The sequence below is a fragment of the Diadema antillarum genome, unplaced genomic scaffold (assembly GCF_040938485.1).
Source record: "Diadema antillarum isolate AM-2024a unplaced genomic scaffold, OU_Dant_1.0 seq00001506_RagTag, whole genome shotgun sequence".
In the NCBI taxonomy this organism is placed as follows: domain Eukaryota; kingdom Metazoa; phylum Echinodermata; class Echinoidea; order Diadematoida; family Diadematidae; genus Diadema; species Diadema antillarum.
This window is the reverse complement of record NW_027272240.1, coordinates 785,699-810,877: the sequence shown is the minus strand read 5'-3', so window position 1 is coordinate 810,877 and position 25,179 is coordinate 785,699. Positions and strand designations below refer to the sequence as shown.

The 25,179-nt window shown below is 40.4% G+C and overlaps 1 protein-coding gene across 1 annotated transcript; it reads right to left on the bottom strand.

Moving 5' to 3' along the window:
* LOC139710164 (dual specificity protein kinase CLK2-like) lies at window positions 1–23,562 on the bottom strand. The gene is made up of 13 exons (XM_071622097.1): window positions 23,456–23,562; window positions 18,151–18,311; window positions 17,536–17,731; window positions 15,833–15,926; window positions 15,080–15,149; window positions 13,513–13,626; window positions 11,953–12,043; window positions 11,139–11,214; window positions 10,234–10,328; window positions 8,389–8,518; window positions 7,694–7,776; window positions 6,736–6,815; window positions 1–4,936 (listed from the first exon to the last, which is right to left on the bottom strand). Exons 1-13 carry the CDS (start codon window positions 23,504–23,506, stop codon window positions 4,675–4,677), a joined length of 1,503 nt encoding a protein of 500 aa, XP_071478198.1. The 5' UTR covers window positions 23,507–23,562; the 3' UTR covers window positions 1–4,674.
* Window positions 23,563–25,179: the final 1,617 nt, after the last annotated feature.

Sequence of the window (25,179 nt, the reverse complement as noted above, 5' to 3'; positions counted from 1 at the left end):
TTATTATATTTCATAAAATTAATACAGATAAACACAAGACAATGAACTTATCTAGGACAACGATAATAAAATTCCGAGGAAATCTCTCCCGGCTGAATTTCAGCATGCTCCTTTTTCACACTTTTACAGACAAAGCAAAAAAATATCAAAACATTTTTGCCATATCTTATTTTGAAAGTATACTACTCTCTCTCTTTCAAATATCCTATGCATCTATTTTTTTTTTTTTTCAAATTTTCACTGCGTGTAGCTTTGGGGGTCTCCATCACATTTACTATAGACGGTAGGGAGCAGCAAACGTGAATTACTACATTGTAGGCTGATAGAATAGTGTCCCAGACACCGGAAGTTGTACTGCATCGAATCTATAGGCACAAATTTATTTAGATCTACATTCTTTTGTTTCACACCTGCTCTCAGCACTGCATCCGTCCCCAACCAGGCATGGATGCCACGCAGGGCACCGTTATACTTTGTGCCCTGCGCCTTCAGATGAATGTACGCCCGCTTCACGCTTAGAATGTATGTATGTATCCAAATCTCATCATACCGCCGTACTGGCATATTACAACATACATGACCTTGGCAACGATACAGTAACGCACTTCTTGAAGGTAAAACATAGTTCTCAGAAGGGCTCAAAATTCATCTCCCACCATTTGAAATTTGCTTGCAATATATCTAATGGGTCTACCAAGAAACTTGTCTGGTTGACGAAGGTTTGCCAGGATAATGAGTTGCTTTGGAGTACTTCTGAGATCAAAAGTGAAGAATAATTTTGACTGTACAGTATGTATACAGTGCACTCCCGTTTTAACGAAATTCCGGTTACAACGAAATAAAAATTCAAGCCGCAACGTTACCCACACTATGTATTTTTATTGTTTATTTGTTCAGTTATGATGAAATTTCGATATATAATGAAAGAAAACTGCCGGTCCCGAGGACTTTGTTATAACGGGAGTCCACTGTGTTACTTTAGGGTTCTTTGCAGGTCCATGGTAGTGGGTAGGTAGAACATTTCATGATGATGGACTGTGCCTAGCAGTAGTATTTCTCTACAAGCTGCATGTGTTGCATTCTACCATGGATACTACTATGGCCTGATTTGCCATTTATTGTACTGCATGGAGCAACACGACTGGAGACATGCTCTGAGATTTCAAAACTGACTGCGTACAGTACCTTTCTGGCTAATATTTAGCATTTTCGACGTTACCAAACCTGAAATTGTGTTATCACAGTGTTATTTCACACGTTTCATACACATACATGTAAATTTTCCGAGCAAAAATTGACAGTTTCTGCAGGCATAATGGGAACTATGTCTTCCCTGGAATAATCTTGAATAAATTTTGCCTCGAGATGTCTGACCAAATGAATTTGACAGAAACATTGTATTGTACAGCACATAAAGAGTTTTGCAGCCCTGTGATGGGTTGCAAAAGCACAAGAACAACACAAATATTTGGCTGAGCTTGGACAAATATCAGTTCAGTACTTCTCTGGACTTACTGCTGCAAATGTTTATGATAATATAGTAGAAATTCCACTGATTCAACTGTTTTTATAGCAGGCAACTGATAAATAATAATCATAGGTCACTCCTATATCATCCTTATTTTTTTCCCTTGTTTTTGATAAGTTCCCTGCACAAAGTAATAATCAATTAAATAATACGTATCAATACCCTCAGCATGGTACAATTCATTCAACTGGTTTTATTCATTCCACCTTCACATGTACTAATAATAAATGTTCAGAGTAACCTTTGAACTTAGTTAAGCACCACCATACATAGAGAAGCGCCTTTGTGCTGTGGCTTCAGTCAAAAATCATTAAAGTAATACTGACCACAATACGTCATGCGTGCATACCACTAAACAGCATTTCCTGTCTAGCTCTGTGTTCATTGATAGGTCAACAGATCACTCTTTGGGCGACATTTCTCACTTCCTCACTCTGCTCTGGACAAGTGTTCAACAAAACCCAACAATGCTATGAGTGGAAGATATCATCGCTACTGCTTAGATTTGGAGCCAAGTAAAGCTTGTCGTAGTTTAGTAGGTTTGGTTATAAATGTGGTGATCAACAACGTACATTCCCTGCACCTTGACATTACGTGATATTCCGGTAGCTGTAGCTTTACATGATCCACAGAAAACACACTCACACACATGGAAGGTCATGTGGCTCAAAGTAACTGCTCCGCATGCAGCATTTGACAACACATCTCTTTGGGAAAAACTGTGGTGTTGTGGACATTTCTTCACTACGCTTTGATCTAAATCTGCAATCAAGTTAAGCTCTTACCGTTACACATCATTACGATCTTGTAACATCTGTCACAAGCATTTCCCTTTATATTCTGCAGGACAGGCACTGACTAAGAATACACTAGATATCAAAACAAGAAAAAAAGAAATGTACCATCTTGGCCACACTACATACCACCTTGCATACATTACTACCGGCACAGCTCGCAGGCGCAAACGCTTTGTGAAAAAGAACATGGGAAGTTCTTTTCTCAAGTTGGACGTCTAGCTCTCACACCAACATCAGTGATAAACTTGCCGTACTTACAATGTAACTCATAACACATAGATGCAGCAGTTGGTTCCATAGCTTTTGTTTCCTATTTGTCATCATAATCATCCTCATAATCATCCTCATCAGCATCATAATATTTTGTTCATCATCATATGCGATCAGATTTTTTTGTTAAACTACTAGTACAAATGCTGTCTGATTGTGGACAGTATGAGCAACATGGAATAATTATGTTCTGCAATGATGATTTTGAATGCGGGTCCACAATAGTTGCAGAGGTCAACATAGAATTTGAGAAAAACTCTAATCAATACAAACACACACAAACAACTAGAGGAGGCTTTGACTTTGTGTGTGACACAGAAGCAGCATCGACTTTCTTGCGCACCAAGTGTAATCTACAGCACAATCAGTTGCATTGGAGTATTCCTAAATGCATGTACCATTTGAATTCTTACTCCATGGATATTAATAATAACGATCAGTGACTCTCGAGTCTGTTTTTAGACGCACATATGCGTTTTTGCAACACTTTGTTGAAATAACACAACCTGAGTTACAAAACTTCCTTGTCTATTCGGATATATGTCATGTAAGCACCGGGATAAGATAGTCTAGTAGTTACAGCAGCTCCAGAGGATGCAAGTCGTTTGAATAAATATTTGAGAGTTGTAACTTTGTCCTTACACCATGAGATAACATGAACAGTTTTACATCAGCTAGACTGTTTACTAATAGGATATAATGTCAGTAATGCCCATACAGTGTAATTGACACCGCTTTCACTGCAGTCCATATTAGATATATCAAGTGATTAAATGGCACATTATGTTAAATTACTGCTAAGATTAAGTGTAATACGTGTCCACATTTCAGTCCAACTCGGCTTTCATTATAATTTTTTTCCTACAATCTGGTGCAGATATGTAAGCCCTCTAATGTTAATGCCCTACCACACAACTTGTGGTCAATTACTGTGAGTGCATACTACCTTAACAAGTCGCCATAAATGCAGCTGGGATTTTTCACATTATCTATTCAAGACTCTTTATAATGAAATCTCTAGGATTACAATAATTAAACAGAGCACAAGTTATTTGTTCCCTGCAAGCATACATTGTAAATCAGGAATGCTTTGGTTGACATTTTTCTCGGACAACATTTGCTCAAAGAAAAGCAACTTCATCATCTTGGTACAAAGCTAGTAACTACACGATAAAGTAAAAATGTGGTGAACTACGCATGTACCATACCAAAATACAAAGTATGGAAGGTTGTTGCTGTTGCCGCGTTCCTTTTTTTTTTTGGGGGGGGGGGGGAGGGGGTGTTTTGTTTTCGTGCATGTTTTGAGGGTTTTCTGCTACCCGAAAGGAATGGGAAGGTCATCTATCTGCTAACTCAACCATGGTTTTATCATCTTTTGTCGCATTTGTTCTTTTCAGTGTGAAAAGCAGTTTACATCTTCCCTGGCAGGAATGAGACTAGCAGTGTGGAAGGGCAAGACGCCCTTTGTGTCCCGACATAAACTCGTGTACATATGGATACATGTGAGTGTGTGTGACATCTGTGTGTCCAAGAAACTTCTTTCAGAGAACCTATTCCCTTTCATACAGCTCTACAAGGGACTGGTTCTGACACTTGCTAACGTGGCAGAAGATAGCTTTATCGACCTGAATGAGGCAATTGAGCCAGGGACAAGTGTGTTCCAGTCCACAGCACAGCGGTGAATATATAGCTTATTATCAAGTCAAAGATTTCAATTATAGTTAAGACTTCACCCGTGCACCTGTTAACTGAAACACCTTAAGCATGCACTTACTTTCAAGAGCTCCCGTACGATCTTGAATGATACAAGTTCTTATGACAGAAGCGACACTTTTCATCGCAGATATGACAAAAGGTGGCACCATTGCTGGACAGCCTTCTGCTCATTCATAAGCTGAATTTTTCACTCAAAAAGAGACAGAGAGGATTTCAGATGGCATCCTGGTGGCAAATGATAGAAGATCCTCATGAGGATTCCCCACCCGAGGAGCAAACAGCACTGCCAAGCAGGGATGGGGCATCGCCGGAGTGGGGTGAGTTGAGGGGAGGCAGAGGTGGGTCCAGCGGCCACGCCTAGCGTCACCTACTGATGCTGTGCGAGTCCCGGCTACCCCGGTAGAGGGTCTCGGTGAAGTAGGGGTGCGAGACGGCCTCCCGCAGCGGGATGCGCTTGTACGGGTCGTACTCGAGCATCTCCTCGATGAGGTCGAAGAGACGCCGGTGCTCGTCCTCATTACTGTCCATGTAGAAGCGCAGCTGGTGGCAGTTCTCACACACGTAGCGGCCCGACGAGCTCTTGCGGTTCCACTCCACTTGGTCGTGGTAGAAGTACTTGCTTTTCCTACAGGTTCGGCACAAAATAAGATATTTTGTGATGCCTCCTCTTAGTAGTTACAACACAAGGTAAAAACATTTCACGGAGTTACCAGTGCTATGGTAAGACCAGAAACATTCTGGTAAGACAAGAAATATTTGGCATGAATTTTTCCTAAACTGAAACTGACGGTCTTATTTGCGGCATTGTACAATAACTTTTGCGAATGGCTGACCATGATGTACGTACAGCATTGTAATTGGCATTCAATGCATTGTGTAGATGAAAACATTCGTGTGCATTACAGCATTTCACTTTTGCAAAACTTGGCTCCTCTCAAAGTTCACAAGTTTCATGCACACTATAAGTTCTGATTTTACAGTATTTACCCTATTCTCTATCACCTATAATTATCAACACCATATCAAAATTTCAGCTCATTTTATCATTCACTATTAAAGCTGTTTCATTCAAGGAAAGCAGAACATCGTTTCATTATACTAAAAAAAAAAAAAAAAAAAAAAAAAACCCTTACTTTCAAGAAAGCTTTAACCCTATTCTAACTGGGCTATTTGAGGTCAATTTGACCCCCCTTCAGATCTCGGCCGCCGATCGCGTGATCGCTGCAAAATTTTGCCTGAAGATAGAGCCGGATGTCAACTACAAGATTACATGGTCATACAAAAGATAAATATTGGCTTTCTATTTCTAGTAAATTAATTATGCAAATTTATGCATGAAACCATATTTTCATCTGTAATTCCATCAAAATGACTGAAGGATATCTAAATTTTTGTGTCAGAGTTCCTCACAAGACACATCGAACAATTTTCTTATAAAAAAATAGCGAAATCAAAATCAATTTCTTTTGATTTTTATTGTTTTGTTAATTTCTTATGTATTTTATTGTTTTTTCGACCTTTTGTTTTCTATTGTTTTTTTTTGCCAAAATTTGTTGCAGGCACTTTTTCAAGCTTATCTACACTAGAATTGATTAATTTCAATGGTTTAAAGTTGAAATAATCTAATTTATATCAATTTAACAAAAAAAAAACACAATTTGCATTGGATTTGCACATGATATCAAGAATTTGAGCCGTTTTGGGGTTGACATGCATATGCAAAACATTACGTAACTTCAGAACAGTGTACCCGGACGTCGCAAATTTGGTCTCAAAATATGCAGGAGACTTCAATGAAAAAAGTAATGAAACGACGCAGCAAAATCTTTGCGCGTTGCGGAATCGTGGCGCGAAAGGTCGAGGGGGGGGGGGGTCATTTTGATTCAGACAAGAGACTGATGTACAGTTCGACCTCGATTAACCGACCATGTCGGGACCGGCGCTCATCCCGATAAGCGAATTGGCCAGATATGGGAGATACAATGTTAATGTATAGCTGCCGTCCAAGCTGCTGTCCCAGTGCACTGGCAGCTAGGCAGGTAGTGTACCCTGCAACGGTGGTGATGACTGCTTACTTTTACGATGATAATGTGGTGTGAATTTATGTTAGTTCTGTCGGGAATATTGTAGGTAAATCGTGTGAGTTTTGTAGACATTTTAATTGAGTTGAAAGTCACTGTTTTTTCTCAATTTTTGGATGAAAAAAAAAAGTCCTTCACTGCGTGAATGCGTCCGGATAATAGAGATTTCCGGATAAAATGAGGCCGGACAATCGAGGTCGAACTGTATATGGTTAAGTCACTATGTTACATTACGAGTACTTGATTTCCGAAAGTTCTTCATTAGATATCCCACTCCACTACACACAATATGAAAGATCTATATAGCAGCTTAGCGTAATCTGTTTGACCTACGCTGCCTCACCTTGTCCGTTTCACCATCCAAGCTGGCATGGAGCCGAGAATTCTTTCCATCATGGCCAAGTGCTCTCTGTTGTCATGTGTCTGAAAAAACAAAACAAAAAATAAATAAATAAATAATGGGGCGATGCTCACTACCTTTTCCTGATACAACACAGGTGGCCTCTGCTCCTTCTGTAAATGCACTCAAGGATGATAGGGTAAGTATTGGTGTAAAGATAGCAATTGATTTTGAGTGATCATGCAAGTGAATATCCCTTTAACTCGGCTGCAATCTCCTTGGGAGACGACATCAGAATGTACTTTGACTCATGTATGGGCTCAGTCGAACACCATTGATACAGCAAAGTACAGTGCGCTCCCATTATAACGAACATGGTTATAACGAAATTCCGGTTACAACGCAGTAAAAATTCAGGCCGCAACATCATCAACTCCATTTATTTTTAGTAATTTGTTCGGTTATAATGAAATTTCAATATAATGAAAGACCGAGGACTTCGCCATAATGGGAGTCCACAGTATGTAAAACATAAATTTCCTGAGCTGTACAAAATCATCACCATCTGGCTGTGGACATCCTTTGATAGCACTCAATGAATGTCTGTTGTTTTGTCAAACAGGATATGACTGAAGAAAGTCTTGCACTGTAATCTAAAACACAGGGCCATCTCTCAATTCAAAGCATTGTATGAGTATATGAAAACTTTGTGCATATTTATGCTGTTTTATATTGGAAGACTGTTGTTATCCTCAATACATTCCTTTTAACTTCAATTCACATATTAGGATACTACAAGTCATTCTGGCCAATGAAAGCATGCCAAACTGATCGTGCAAAGTATCAATGCATCATCAAAGAATTAACTTGTGACAAAGAATGACAGTTAGTCTCAGCTGTATAGACCCTATATTTTCTTGCCAGTCAAATGGTACACCTTATGACGCCTACATAAACTTACCTGGAAAAGAGTATACCCTGTATAGAGCTCAAACATGATGCATCCAATGCTCCAGACATCGCAAGGCTGACTCCAGCCAAGCTCTGGAAAAGGAAGAAGAAAACAGAAAAATTACAAACTTGGCCCCTATCCTCGGCTACTGTCTTTTTGTGACAGTTTTACAAGGAGAGAAAATGTTGCATCTTTCTTGTTTATATCTTTCCACTCAACTATCAAGGCAGTTTGAAACTAAACACTATTAAACATCACAGCAAGTTCATTTAGTCATAGAAACATGAAAATGATGGCATACCCAATGACAACAATTCAAGCACACCATGAACAATGGGGGGAGGAATGTAATAAAGTAAACCCAAGGCATGAGAAACATACAAATAAATAGAAAGAGCAATGATAAAGCAGTTCTTGGAAGTTTGAAATTCCCAAATTTTAAAACATGCAAAAATATTAATGCTGATCCTAACATGAATGCGACACATGCATGTTCAATTTTCTGTTCATTGCTGTAGTCCACAATTGTGAATTTAATCACTTATGAAATTGTCAGGAAGTCCTGATTCGTGAAAAATTAAGACTTCTTTTATGGCATTTACAGGAACTCGACGAAACAGAGTACAAAAAGCATGACAATATGACACACCAGAGACATATGCGGTGCAATTCATAAAGGAGGTACACATACACACTCGACTCACCCAAAATGACCTCCAGAGCTCGGTAATGCCTGGTTGATACTATCGTGCTGTGGTGCTCGTGGTCAAAGGTCGCTGACCCAAAGTCAATCAGTCGGATGTCACAGTTCTGCACTCTCTTCACATCTCGCTTCTACAGGAAGGAAAAGTTTCACAGATTATGAAACATGAACAATATTGATTTCATTTTATTCTATTTCTGCATTCCTTTTTCATACAAGATTATAACACAAAGTCAAGCGCTTTGACATGACTTCAGGCCTATATTGCAATTCCATTTATTCTTCATCTATCTATTCATTTCTTATTAATCTTTTGTCTCAGCCATCCAAGAGGCCGTCTTCCTGGCAGCTTCTCGTAAAACCCGAGTTGTATCAAATCATTCATCACATCTGACGAGTTACTACCACAAATGCCTTCACACAGAGTCTATTACCTAACTAGTCCATGGGCCAAGACCCGAAGAATGGGTTGTTGGTACCACCTGAGGTGGCACAACCTTTTTGGTGTCAGTTTGTTTGTCGGGCATAGATATGCTTATCAAGCTATGATAGCATTTCCAAATGAGTAGCTTAGTCATAATAAATGATTTTTTAACCAATTTGGTCTCGTTTTTATATCCCTATACTTCTGAATCGAAACTAACCACTATACAAAGAAGAGCACTGTCTTCCGTATGTCCACTGGTGTTCTGTTGTAAACGCGGTGCGCTTAGTTTTTATTCAAGGCAGCGAAGGGAATATCCAAAGGGTTATGATGTCCACAGCTGTCACGCGGTGCGCTTAGTCTTTATCTAGACCAATGTACCGATATCATATCTAAAGTTCCTCATAAAAGGGATTATCTATACTGTTTTTATACTACTCTATCAACAAATACATCAGTTTTAAACTAAAATCACTCTGTTCATTCACAATATTATTCATTATAATGTATCGTAGTGTACCGGTACATTCTTTTTGCATTATCTTATATTGTTGGAGGGAAATAAAGCGACATTGGCGTGGTATTAGCATTTTAACCGTAGGGTTTTCGCTGGAAAATGATAAATAATTGAAAAATACGGTAAAATTCACAAGGAATTGCTTTTGTTGTTGTTGTTGTTTTTAGATAAAAGGATATACACTGTATCATACGCTTTGGATATTCCCTTTGCCGTCTAGAATAAAGACTAAGCGCTGTGGACATCATAACCTTTGGATATTCCCTTTGCTGCCTTGAATAAAGACTAAGCGCACCGCGTTTACAACAGAACACCTGTGAACATACCATAGAGCTGCATTTTACAGCTCTATGGAACATACAGAAGACAGTGCTCTTCTTTGTATTGCGGTTAGTTTCGATTCAGAAGTATAGAGATATAACAACGAGACCAAATTGGTTAAAAATTCATTTATTATGACTAAGCTACTCATTTGGAAATGCTATCATAGCTTGATAAGCATATCTATGCCCGACAAACAAAATGACACCAAAAAGGTTTTGCCACCTCAGATGGTACCAATATCTGGCCTGGCCCATGGACTAAACAATGTGTTCAAACATTGATGGTACTGAAAATATCAGAACTCTTGAAAAATATGCAACAAAGACACACAGGAAGCAGCATTCAAAAGAGTCCAGGACAGTTCCAGCTCAAATCCTCATGGTGCTCTTTTTGACAAACACCTGTTTACAGATTACAATGGGTGAAGATAGGAATTACAGACCAAGGATAGTGCTGATAATCCTCTACATAGAATGCGAGGAATTCTATTATCACTTTACAAAATACTCTGGCGAAAGAAAATAAAAGCAAAAGACAAAGAAAGGAAGGCAGACCCAAGTCTTTTCAGCCTTTCTGCTTACCTTTGCATGGTCGTATGTAAGGGTGTAGGCAGAGTTGACAAAGAGGATATTCTCCGGCTTCAAGTCAGTGTGTGTTACCTTCATGTCATGGAGAACTGCAGTAGGAAGATCACAACATATAACAGGTATTTATTACATGCAGACTTTCCTCTAAAGATCCACAGCAGGCAGCAATATGATTTACTAATATCACCCAAGGATATCTTTTTTTTCACACACAAACAATTCCACACAAACAAACAAACAAAATCCATATTTGTCCTTGATGTCGATTTCCATACACAGTTCAGTGAACATTTCCTGAACAAACACGAGAAGAAAAACATGCACCTAGTATTGTAACGGTATTTCAGTTGCTTTTAATATTAGGTGTATCTGGCAGCTGCTGTGCAAGCCATTCAACTTTCACTCAGCTCCTAATTAAAGCACAATATAATTGTTCCTCACTGCATAAATCCAGATTCATGAACCAGCTTGCTGCAGGGCAGCTTTCACATGAAATTTACTCCATCATCTCAATCATCACCTCAGTTTTGATACCAAATCAAACCATTTACATGAAAACGATGTCGCGTCCAACTTGAAAATACACATTTAAATGCTTCTTCCTCTATGAAGCAAATACAGTATGTGGTCTGACATTGCTTGTTTCATTGCACAGCAATGACATGGTATGCAACCAAACTTTATAAAGGTCAATCCCCATGCTCTGTAATGCACAGTCTGTCAAGTAGCTGGACCAAGGATCTGTCTATACATGCCCTGGGGCTTGACTTTGACAAATCTCATAATGACAGCTGGTATCTTCAATGAGTGTCTGGTTTACATGTTCACACTCTTGAAATAGTACTGTAGATTCTGTTTAGTTTGTGTTTGTACTACTATGCCACAAGCTTGCAACTTACAACTGACAGCAGAACACAGCTGGTGTGAGATGTGCTTGATGTGGTCCATGGGGTAAGGCTGGTAGTTGTTGTCTTTCTGCAAATATATATGGGGGAAAAATATAGATACATGAAACTTTTCATAGGAAACAGTGGCAACAAATTCCACTGAAACTGAAAAGGGGAGGGATATCTGTCTGATCTGAATCAAGTGTGCATTTCGACATCAGAGTGAACTATGGAGTGGTAATTTTTAGGTCAATGAGTAAGGATAAATCTCTCAGTAATTCATTACATTTCCACCAACTGTGAATTCACACCAACATGCAGTATTAAATTTCAGCCCCCAAGCAATTTTGCATTTTATCACTGAAAAGCAAAGGGCATTCCTTGAATTTTTCTTGTATTCTTCTATGAAGACAGCTGCACATTGAACATGAGTTCTAACAGACATATCAACCTTGGTGATATCTCTACAACACAAGCTGCCATTCCATGAAACAATAAACTGGTTTCTGCTTCACACCATCCCAAAGAAAGCCTTCAATGAGATGATCTGACAATTTTCCCCATGTGACGATCTTGATTAAAGGTCTTAAACAGGTCAAATTACAAAAACAAGTCTTTTTGGCATGTCTTTTTCCAATATGTACATCAAAAGACAGCTTTGAATGATTGTGCACAATTAATCATTTATGAGAAAACTGTCTTGGGACAAGCATATTGAGCACATATGGCATAAAAAAGGAGAAAAACTGACAGGCACACCACAAGAGTATTCTTTTAATACATGTCTCCATTTACTGGGTTGAGTAAGTATTCTCGCTGCACTTACCAGGAAATCAAAGATGCTCAGGCCAAGAATCTCGAAGGCGATGCAGACGTGCCCGTGGTAGTCGAACCAGTCAAACATTTTAACACACAAGCTGGAATAATGGTAGACACAATAATAGACATCTATTAGACTGAACTATAAGGGGAACCGTATAAGCTGTTATTTTCGAGTACAGATATTTTCGCAAATGAGGACATCCTGGACATTTTCGTGAGATGTCGTTTTAGCACAAGACAAAAAGGTTATTGGTAGTGCACTATTACCCTAGCACAATGCGACATTTTTTAGTGTTTTTAAATTTGCAATCCAAAAGTTATTTGCAAAATTCAGGAAAATTGTACCCTTGCAAAAGTACCAGCTTATAAAATGCACTATTCCTTCGTAATAATGACATAAAACTCTACATGCTTATTTCGTGTAGTGTTCAAATGATAATCTACAACACACAGACACAAGCACACACACACACAGACTGACACACCACACACATACACACATGGACAGACATAAACATACACTTCACACATTACACCAATTTGGCAGTAGTGACTAAGAGTAGCTGTACCATCTCATGTACAGTGTAACTGAAGCATCTTATGAAATAATGCTGGTAAGATATCATACAGCAATCTTGTCTAAAATCTTACATCACACCAGGGTTGCCAACATTCACACATCAAGATTGGGGAGATTCCTACAAGTTGCCAGGGAGATCCTAGTGTGTTACATCCAACTAAATGGACAAAAATCAATTCTCAATTCAGGATTTTTTTTTTTTAATTCTCAAATCTGGATGTTGGAAATATTAACATTTTCAGAAGCTGCCTGCAGAATCAGGGAGTTTAGAAGCCATTGCAATCCTCACTTCGGCACACTACAGTATTTGCCAAACACACGAAGCAATGTTCAAAGTACAATCCAGCATGTCATCAAAACACAAAAGCTACATTATGCACACAGCAGCGTGAATTGTGACTTCTCTTTTATACCAGAATACTTCAAATCAGACTTAATACACACAGGCACTGCTATCTACTGGTGCAGTCCATTTGTACACAAGTCCATGAAGTTCCACACAAGCTGAAGCAGGCTTCGTGACCTTTGCACAGGCAAAGGTATTGTATACAAACACAGGTTGTTTTCGTGTTTTTTTTTTTATATACATGGGAGTTGAAACTTGTATGCTCATTTATAAAGAATTGCTCATTTAAATGCAAAGTGGCAAACTGAAGAATGCTAGACGAAGTCAAGGTGTTGGATTTGACTTGGGTTATGTTTATGGAAAATGAGCCAACAACCCCCCCCCCCCCCCCCCCAAAAAAAAAGCTCAACTGATCCATGATGTGATAAGAACACTATACCGACATTATTGAGGGGAGTTCAGCAAGTTCATGCAGCACCAAAGAGCAAATGTGGTAAATATTTACATGTATCAGAGGAGTTTCTTCCATTCCACATACTCGTAACATGTAAAAAAAAATAAATAAATAAAAATGACAAGAGAGCAGGATATCAGTGATTAATATTTTGATTTCCTTTTCTCTTTCAGGAGTATCTCACCTCTTCCCGCTGGCATCCCTTTCGTTAATCTTATCGAGAACATTGATTTCTAGTTTGGCAGCTTCTCGGTACTTCTCGATATTTTTGATGATCTTCAACGCGATCTTCGCACCTCTGCCACAGATGGAAATAAAATTGACAATAAACAAAGCTTTAGAAGCGAGTACACGAAGCTGATAGACCTTTGCACACAATACAGAATTACTTGTAAGAGAATGTCACAACCTGTACTTTGAATATGTTACAGAATACAATTAAATCATTTAAAAAATAATACCCGAAAGATAGGATCAGCTATCTTTCTTACTATTAATCTATTCCTAGATGCATGTGTGAAATATCTCTTTTTGTCTGTCCAAAGAAAAATATTCCTTTTGTCCCTTTCGTAAATGGTACAAAAACACTGAAGCTGAAATGGGAGTCCTTTCTGCATGGCATTGAGTCTGCTTAAAATTATGACCATGACTTACTGACAAAATAAAGAAAACTTCATTCAATTACACTCTGGGGGCTAAAGTCCTTTGAAATACGAAACAGACACCACTCTTGTGTTGCAGTGTACATGATCAACCTTAGATCAGCATCACTGGAGAAAAGCATTCACTGCAAATTTCTTCACTAGGGAACATATATCATTTCAAGGCAATACAGATACTGCACAGCAGTGATTTTGGCGTGTATTGTGGATCAGGGTTGTGCCAATAAGATAACCACTGAAAATGTACTACACGTGTACATGCCCCCTACAATGATCACTATGCCAACACAGTGCTCAATATTACCAGCATAAGTAACACTGATGATTTTTGTTATTGTTGTTGTTAAGTCGAAACAGTCTGGGACAACCAAAATACAATGATGTCAACTCATTGAGCAGACAAAATTCAACCAGATTTTAAATTCAACAGTGTGTCCCTTTTACTACATATGTACCCATAAAATTAGAATCCTTTCAAAAGCTAGTATATTGTAGATAGGTAATTCAGACTGTTCCACAGAATAATGAAATTGGAAATCTTTTTATGATGGAGGGGTAACCAATACTAACAATCTCCAGTGAATTTATTCTGACCCTGAAAAAATTCCAACCATTATTCTCGACAGAAAAGGGGAGTGTTTTCTCGAATGACACGGGGTAAGTTTTGCTTTTCCGCTTTAAAAGCTCTGAGGTGTATCACCATAAGATTTTATACACGATGTTGGGAGATGACCGTTAATCGTGCAAAATTTTGTGATGTTTGCAAAATTATATTTGCTGGGGTGACAAGACCTTGCACCTCAAATTTTTGGGGAAATCCCTGTTTTGGATTAATTGTCAGATAAGCACTGAAGTGATGTCCTATCCAAATCCTAGCCATCTTACCCCCTCCCCCCCCCCCCCAAAAAAAAAGAACCCAAAACAAAACAAAACAAATGAAGCCATCCCACCATGTCAAATGAAAGGCAATCCAATTTGTTATGGTGTCTTGGCAGCCATTTATGTTTTTTTTTTCGCTCTCTTGAACATGTTACCTTTTTGAGATATGAGGTTTTGTCGCCCCAACAGCAATATGACCTTTAAACTTACCCAGCTGTTATGTCTCTACACTGTACCACCTTTCCGAAGGTGCCCTCCCCAAGTGTTGAGGTGATTTCATCTAAAGGACAGAGAGAGGAGGGGAAGCATTAGGGTGTGTACAGTAGTGAGACGGGTCCCTGTCTTAGGGGGAGGAAAAACTGCACAGGAGTGGTAACTTGCACACAATAAATATTTAATCTAAAACACTATGGGTTCAAAGTCCGCTTTCTGCGAGACACGTCACTGACATAAAAGTAACACTACGAAAAAAAAAAAAAAAAAAAAGAAGAGCAAATCTGGTACACGAAGCTGAGCCAGACAATACATCTGTGCACAGAATATGACATACAATTTTGTATACTTCTTTTTTTCCTTTGATATTCATTTCCTTCCTTTTCTTTTCCTTCAAAAATAAAATACCCTCTGCATAGAACACTGGACACTGTTAGGTTCATGCACTGGAAAATAAGGAAATGTGAAAGTTAATCACACAAGCACAGATTGTTTGCCAAGAAGTAATAATAATAGCAGAACCCTACAGAAATAACAAAGTGTTTGCCAGTCATGTATTTTTCTTCATTTCACTCATTGAGGGTGAAAAAAAATATCAAGTGAAAAGACTTGGGTCAATGTATGTGTAGCCATGTGTATGTTTTGTGGGTGTGTCATGAATTGGTGGTGATGTTTGTATCAAGATGTGCATGGAGTAAGGGATTGGATGTCTTAAAGGAGCGCTACAGATTTACGAAGCTGCATGTGTACATCTTGCTTGCAAGCAGTCTCCCGGCCGATAGATCAAATGGCCCTCATCATCATCTATAACGCTTGCTCTCTGCCCCTCCTCCCTTTGCCGACTCTACACCGGGGATCAACAATCGCAGCCGCAACCAGCCCCCAAGCCGGACGCCATCAACAAAATGCCGCCAGAACCACCAGTAGCAGCACCCAGCGTCCACGCACACAGCGCGGTGGAACAGTCCCATCAGGCCGTCAGGTTGGGTATGGCACGGATTGAGTCGAAGGCGGTTTGGGTAGATGAGACGATTGGGCGGTTCCATTGGGCAGCAGGGACGGTGAATTTGAGATGTTGGATGTTGGCGGCAGGTGGGCATTTGATTGGAGGTTGAGTGAGCAACATCGTTTTTGGCCCACAAATGGTTTCATGAGGATACATACAGAAGACAAGATAGGGATGCAAATGGCATACATAACTAAATCATTGCGTTTCTTTTCTGTTTTTTTGGAGACAAAGCCCTGTCCCTTGCACTCATCTATTAGGACAGGGAGCCATCCATATCACACACAGTTTTTGTGGTCCGCCAAGGTATAGGGCCACAAATGCACTCATACCTCATCATCTCTCTCGTGTAATTGTATCGGATGTATTCTAATCAAGAATTCGACGGAAAATATCCACACACGCCCAAAAAACAAAAAAACAACCAAAAAAATGTCTAAAAAAATTGAAAAGCAAAGTGCAGAAGTACAGGCGTTTAGACCAACATTTGTTCGTAATTGGAAAATGAAAGCAGTCAGGTTCAAAGAAAATGATATGGACATCCCCTTGTAGAAGCAAAAAAGAAAAAATGCATGAAAATGTCGCCAAAAATTTCCTGTTTTACCTGTGCTGATTTTGGTAATCAAAATTGACTCAACTTACATGCAATCAGCATGCATCACATTTTGTTGTGTTTGGGTGTTTTCCTTCCCACTGACATTGACTTACCTTTCCAATGTCAATTTTCCTGATGACATATCTTACGTTAAAGACAAGAATTGTAACAGCAATATAACGTGATGCTGCATTTTCTTCTCCAATTTCTTTTTCTTTTTTACATTTGTGGAGATGGTATTAAAAAATCTTATTCGAGTACGTGTCACGCTATCAACTGAAAATAAATATCTTAGACTGAGAGAGCAGCAAACACAATAAAGTAAAATATAAATGAAAAAAAAATGTAGAGAAAAAAGATGGACATGAAAAACTTCTAAATTCATGTCATTTCTTCCTTTGATTTCTCTTCCAGTACAGTTTTATTTTCCCGTCATGCTTATTTTCATAAAATAAAAGTGGAAAAGAAAAAAAAGAAGGAAAATTGTTGGAGTACCTCAAACCTGCTAAATACTGGCTTGTCTTTGGAACTGTGCCCAAAATTGTCTCCAGCATTAGACAGCCTCTGTAGTCTACGCAAAACTCTTGGACACTCGACACAAAAAACAATTCCTTCAGGTTTATAATTGCCCTGCAGGAAATTGTGTGACTGCAGACAGTTCCTGCTAAAGACTCCTTTTTTTTTCTTTTCTTTTTTTGGTTCTTCCCCTTGTTACATAACATATGGCTGGGTGCATCTCCTCTGCTTAACTGAAATCTGGTAGGAAGTAAAAAAAAAAAAAAAAGTAACTATAACCTGGAAAGAAAAAAAAAGGGCTAGGACCACTGCAGTCTAAGAAATGTACTAACTTACCGTTGAGTAACTGGAGTGGTGTCTTGGCCGGCGGTATTTCCTACTGTGGCGTTTTCGGTGCGAGCTTTCGTGCCTGTAGTCCCCACCATAGCGGTCCTCGCAGTAGCGGTCCCGGCGTTCCCGTCCCCTGTCCCGGTCGTAGTCCCGGTAGTGCCTACCCTGTGGTGATGGTGAGGGTTCCCTGTAGTACTCATGACTGAAACAGAGGAAACAAAATGTGACATGAAGGAACAATTCTTGCAATTCTTGAGATTTATTTTGTACAGTGTACTTTTGGTAGGTTCAATGAACTTTTTATTTCGTCAAATGATTAGAGCAAGGGAAGCAGTTTTGCTACCACACACTAATTTACATGCAGTACTCAGAAATGCTCAATTGCATGATCAAATCTTTCCTACCCCTCCCCTTTTATGGTAGTTCTCAAAATAAAAACAAAGTTTGAATCCTTTTTCCTTTTTTGTATTTTTGATGTGTCTCTGTTGTTCAATGTAGGCCACTTTGCATTGCAGGCAAGACCCATGCATGCAGCATTCTGCTGCTCATATTCAAACTATAATAGTACTTTGCAGCAATCTGATACAGGGTCAAGATGGCTCAGTGCCGGTGCATCCATACCTTCTTGACCGATATCTGCATGAGCCATAGTCTCCCCGCGAGGTATAGTAGTCTCTGTCATCCCTGTCTCTGTCCCTCACATACGAGGGCGTTCTCTGCTTTCTTCGATGTCGGTGCCGACTAGAATATCGGCTTGGTGAAGGGTACCTTGAGCGAGGCATCTGGAAAATCAAACCAAACAAACAAGAATACACAGAAAAGGATAATTAATCATGCCTACAATGTATCAATTCCAATCAATTCGTACAGGCCTACTTACTGTCACTTACTGTTTTACTTTACCACACGAGGTTCCACGTAGGCATACATAACAATCAATGATGAATGGAATGTGCATTTACGTGTGTAGGCCCATTTCTCATGAACTTTCTCCTTGATAATTTGGCTTCTTATGGAGTATCTGCTTTGTGTGTGTATGGGGGGGGGGGGGTGGATATACATGTATGTTAGAAGGATAGAGTTAAACTCACCAGTTTTCAGCCACCTACCAGAATTCAGACACATCGCTAATCACAAGCAAGCAAATTCTATAATCATGATGCACACATCATTTCACATACTGGCACTGTCGATCACAACAGGAAAGGCCCTTAGTCACCTCCAAAAATCCATCAAAAAATCTCAAATTTCGCCATTAAAAAAGCAGAATTTGACATGTCATGAACTCCACAAGTTTCCTCATCCAGCGGTTCCAATACCAAACTTTAAAAATTCATAACTTTTGCATTGATTGTCTGATTTTCCTCAAACTTTAACTGATCAGTGATGTGTTCTACAGTCTGTACGTGAACGTTGCTGCTTTCACTCAATCCACTTTTCTCTTTGCGGCCTTTGGTTTCCTTTAAGAATCAGGAGCGTCGAAAAAGTGTTAAAAATCACGAAATATGCTGTTCTGTTGCAAGATTTTTTGCTTATCACAAGCTCACAGTGTGATGGCATCTTCTATGACTAGATGCATGTATGTACTTCTACATGCACATGCAATGACCAAATGTAGCCTGTAGATTTAGACTCTACAGGAGTTGAATGCGAGCGTCGACTCACCAGAATTCAGACACCAACAGGTGCCGCAACGCAACGTCCCTAATGCAAACTTGCACCAACATTAGCAACAATGTACAAACTAGTGTAGATCTACATGGTGCAGCACATTCTTAAAGTACACACATTGACATTGAACGCGCATACAATGTAGCGTGTGTGGCCGAATTCTGGCCAGGCCGGACAGATTCTGGTGGATTATCATGGTGATAATAATAGACTGTTGGGATTCTGTGAAATTCAGACCTACAAACTGTATGATGTATTTAACAAAATCAACACTGAGATGAAAGTACCAGTATACAAATGACGCACAGGATAGAGTGCGTTAGTGGAGGCGTATAGTGCACTCGAGGGTATTTACACTTGTGAAACATGCACGAGGCGAAGCTGAATGCATGTTGCACTACATTGTAAATACCCGAGAGTGAGCTACGCCTCCACTAACGCCACGAAATAATCCTGTGCATCATTTGTTTTATAAAATGGGTCGAAAATTCGAAAACTAACAGCATTTTTCAGCGTTTTTCACGTACCTTTGTGGGTCAAGACGTCCGAAGATGTTCGTCCCAAACATTTAAGCACGTCGCACTCGGAAATCCCGCACATACAGTATAAGTATGATGGGGGTTGGGTTTCCGGACACTTACATAGTTTGTAAGTTCCCGCATGAAAACTTACTTATTTTACATAGAATATGCACCCTTTACCTTAAAGACTTGATATAGACTCCTCATATAGGCCTACTAGACAACATACTCTGAAAACGGCGTGAGAATTTAACCTGCTAAATCTTTGGATTTGCCCTTCAAAGTGACTCCATGTACGCGTCCGGTCCCACAACGCTAGGTCTACTGTACTGTACAAAGTGTACGTATAAAGAGTATACGTACGCTACACATGTTATGCACAAGGGAAGAAAGGCCGGCCGGCCGGCCGGCCGGCAGCCCGAACTAGAAGTCGTTTACAGGATTGACAGCGCGTATGCATGCAATTCAAAGGAGCCGCCGCGCGCACAGACGATTGGCAATAGGATTTAACACGCAGTGCAATGGGACTAGAATAAAGGAAGCACATGTGACTCATTTCAGCGCTTCCTACTGGCTACATTCTTGAACCCATTTTATAATAGTTTATAATTGACATATCTAGACTACATTGTTGTAGATATGATTTTTACTCTTTGAACAAATGGGTGAAATATTCAGTTATTTTTTGCATTGGGGAAAAGCCCAAGTGTCGACATGTCTGAAGTGAAGACTGGTCTTGTTACATTTATCATACACTTAGTTCAATTGTTACAACAAATACAAGTCACACATTAAAGACCCCATATTTTGCCATCTACTGTCCTGTACCACAGACTTAAACGTAACGTTAGAGGTGTCTGTCTCCTCCAACAAGGTCGAAGAAAACAGTAGTAACAGTTATTGAGTTAATCTTTAGTTTTACTCTTGACCGAAAGATCGGTCTGTATCTGGTCTTCGGGGAATGTTCCGCGGAGACTGCGTCTGGCTTCACGGATCCCATCCTTATGGAGGAGAGCGATAACGTCACAAATATAAAAGGCTCCTCCACACAGACAGATCTTTCTGTCTAGTTTTACTCATACTAGGGCGTCGGTAGCGCGATGCGCTTTGTCATCCCCTTCAAAATTCACGCACAAGTCGCGAGTTCACAAGTCATCTTTGACCTACACCTCAGTCCGGGAAACCCGCTCATGAGGACCGCCCCCGCGTACGAGGATGGTCCCTCCTCATGAGGACCTCCCCCCGCCTCATGAGGCCCCCCGGGGAACGCCTCATGAGGCCCCTCATTCACTTCTTATTCATGTCTTATTCATCTTCCGCCGCCCGCTTACCGTTTGGGCGCTTTCTCTGGAATCATCCCGCGACGCGACGTACGTCGCATCACATCACCCATCCAGCACATACCAGTCTGGTATGTGCTGGATGCGTGATGTGATGCGACGTACGTCGCGTCGCGGGATGATTCCAGAAAAAGCGCCCAAACGGGGGAATCGTGGGCGGAATTGACGAAGAAAGTGAACTCGTCATACCTACAAAGTGATTATTTTGCTAACAAACTGGAGTATGTCATCTACCCACCTACTCTATCAGTGTGGAATAGTAATTTGGAATATATGGACAAGATCAGGTTAGTACTGATTTAATTTTTCTCGTTACGAATTTGTGTAAAAAGATGTCAGACTTCAGCATCACGAGGCTGATTCGTGCGCGGAGAGGTGAGAGCCGCAGAAAAAAGCATCGAAAATATTTAGTCGGATCAGGCCGCTAGGTGCGGCAGTCTTGCATTGTGCGAACGCGCTGGCGCCCGTGTTTTGATGGGCGCTCTGCATCGGTTGATTAAAACTCGATTTTTGAAAAAAAAACCAGACAGGATTCTTTCTTCTTTTCATCATGGATAGTGGACATGTGTGTGTAACAAAAAATCACCGTGCAAAGTTGCGACAATTTATACGTCAGATGTGAGATGAATAAGAAGTGAATGGGGGGCCTCATGAGGCGTTCCCCGGGGGGCCTCATGAGGCGGGGGGAGGTCCTCATGAGGAGGGACCATCCTCGTACGCGGGGGCGGTCCTCATGAGCGGGTTTCCCGGACTGCACCTGTAGGTCTATATCATATATGCATTTACAGAACATAAAACTATTCCAAAACATTTTTTTTTTACAATAAGAGAAATCTATCATATTATCTTCGATACAAGTGATATCACGGAAGTCACATTTTGGTTGCAAAAGCGCTTACAACTGCTAGCATTTTCAAATAAACTTACGACTACCAGATGCGTTCAGTGCGTGTTGGGCAATGGGCAAACGTAGGGCGCGCGTTCGGTCAAAACGTGGACCCCACAATTTTGGCTTAAAATCACCTTTCAGGCATTTTCGCGGGTTCAGCCCGGGAACAAATCCCCATAAATTTGGTATCATATGAAAGCATGTGGTGGTCTCATTCTTTTCATCCTACATGTTTTGTAGGCCGAGTTCAGATATCAAGACGTATTGCTACCTAAATTCAGATTTAAGCCTAAACATCGCCATAACTCAGCTGTTCCATCCAACTGTGAAACTGGCCATGGTGTTGCCGTATAGATATATGTGGCAATAGGGAGTTGTTCGTGATTCTCACTTGAACGAAACTGCGAGGTAGCCGCCAGGACCCGGTACCCCGCCGCAGAGCGGCGGGTCTCCGGGGCTACCAGACACCCTACTCATACACACACCGCATCACGGCATCACCTAGCCCCGGAGACCCGCCGCTCTGCAGCGGGGTCCTGGCGGCTACCCCGCAGTTTCGTTCAAGTGAGAATCACGAACAACTCCCTATTGCCACATATACGGCAACTTCACAAATAAACCATGGCTAAATGTCCATCATAAACACAGTAACAATATAAAATGAAATATACACTACCCCATTGCCTTGGTCCTTCTCACCAATTTATCTGGAAACTGCATAATTTTCCACATTTTTTAGGAGTAGGCGGTCTGCCCTAGTGGAGAGCTTTGCTGCTATTTTGAACGTGTATATCCATCAGTACGCATCTACGCATGCGTAAACAATGACGTCAACGTTACGGACGCAAAAGGATATGAATAATGCATCATCGCACGGTGAATATGCATCATGTAGCGAGTAATACAGCTGTCAATGCACTGCACTGAATGCATTGTGTGCGCATGTGCAAGTGATTGTGAGTTCTAGTGAGCATCGGTGAGCTGAAGATATTTGCCTTATAAGACAGCATTTTCTGCATCATAAGCAATGAAATGCATCAAACAGTCGCCGATGTGAATCATTTAGGTTTAGTCGACCCATGTAAGTATTCCCAGTAGTTTTTGTTGAAAAATTAAGGAAATACAGCGCCGGAACGAACGGCACCCGTTTGGTACAACATTAAAATATTGATGCCAAAACGGCGCAGCCCCAACACTGTACGTTGTACGTTGAGGCTGCTGGTCGCAGTTAGGCATCACCACGCACTGATCACAGACATGTTCCTGACAAAGCTCGACTACTGAGGTATCACATGTAAATACGCAGAGTGCACTGCACTGCTGCACGCACCATCAGAGTCTACACAACAAAATGACTAATAACACTGCACTGTTAAGTGTATTACACCCAAAGCCAGCAGCACGCAGCAGAGGTTACATTTACAATTCCTCCCGATCGGATCCCACCATACTTTCAAGTTTCATTCGTGGGAAATATACGACAAAACACCGTAAATACTACCTACCGCACTCCCTAGTAGATCTTTGATTCTTTCCACGAACTGGAACGAAGACATCAATCTTCATGAAGTGTACATTTACGTGAGAATTGCATTCTTCTCGTGACGAAAATAGCGCTTACCAAGTGCATCGATATTGCATATAAATCGCGAGTGTGCATCTCTACTGCAGTGCTATTATGCATGCAGTAATAGTACGCGGGCGGCTAGCTAGCAGTGGCTATGGAGCGGCGGGCGCGGCGGTTAGGTACGTTGCGTATGGGTTTTACGCGTTCGTTGCGCGCGTTGATTGATTGTGCTCATAGAGATGTATACTAATAATATACTAGAGCGCGGACTGCGTGTGGCGCGTACGCAGTGTTCGTGTGCCGAGATGAAGAGGCCGCGCGCCATCTTTGTCCGGGCAAAAACAAGCATCGCGTCCGGGCAGCGCAGTAGTGGTGGACACGTGAACACGTATACAACAAGCGCTCAAACACGTATTGCCTTTCACAAAAAGATGAGGGGGTCGGAGATGAGAGAAGGAAACAACTCAAAAATTTAAGTTGCTAGCAATCTCTTATTATGAGTGGTAAAGAAAATGAAAATAAAAAAAAAATTACTTTATTCTCAACGAGGTAATACTTTCAAGCCGACCAACACGACCATGGTCCATGCAATACAAAGGGTTCTCTTGGTCTCTAGACTGCCGGATGCCCCTTGTGATACAGTAGGCCTATACTGCGTCAATTTTTGTATTTTTTTTTTGCAGTTATATTTTTTTTTCTGTATGAGGGGACTGCATTCTATAGTCCTATCTGTGTATACGAGTGTTTCATTGTATTTCTATTTTTTTCTGGTGGTGGTGGAAATGAAATAAATCATTTTTATAAGTACGTGTAGCCATATTGGTTCCATGACATATTGATGTTCAAGCTCGAAATGCTAATGTTGAAGCTTACATAAACCCTAACCCAAATCATAACACCCACGGTGACCCTAATCCTAATCCTCACCCTGCCTTTCTTACAAGAACCAAAAGCCCAATCAGACCCATGATGGTAATTCTATTTTCAGAAAGATATCAATGCCGGAGCATATGTCCTGTAACCAGGCATATATTACGTATTCTGAGCTTTTCTCACACTGTCTTAGTGAAATTAACTGCTGGTATAGCAAACGGTGGAGGAACGATTTTTTTTTTTTTTTTTTTGGGGGGGGGGGCTCAAGGGCCAAATAGGGCACTTAGAAATGAGCACTTTTTTAACTTAAAAAGGGGAGTTCTGTTTTTTTTTTGTTTTTTTGTTTTTTTAATGGGGCAAATGCCCTCTCCCCCGTTCCGCCGACCTTGCATATCTGCATATATTTATGTACTGTATTAGCTATCTATATTATAGTAGCAATAGATCGAGAATAGCTGAGGGAGGGCGGAGTGCCCCTGACGAATTTTGCAAGACCTTTTCTTTTTCCTTCTTTTTTTTTTTTTTGCCTTGAATCAATCTGTTTAACACACACTATAAATGTAATTTTAGTTACTTGTGAAAGGAAACTCCGCTCCCCTTCTTTTCTCCTGTTTCTACATCCAAAAGCAGCGGCACATGAACCAGGCATTTTGCAACATAGATCTATGCTACTTTAAGTAGAATTTGCAAATTTAAGAACATTTTTCGATTTCAAAACTCCAATGGAGACCTTGGCATAGATGCTAGCCTACTGCCGTTGCATCCCGTCGTCGATCTCCCTGCATGCTC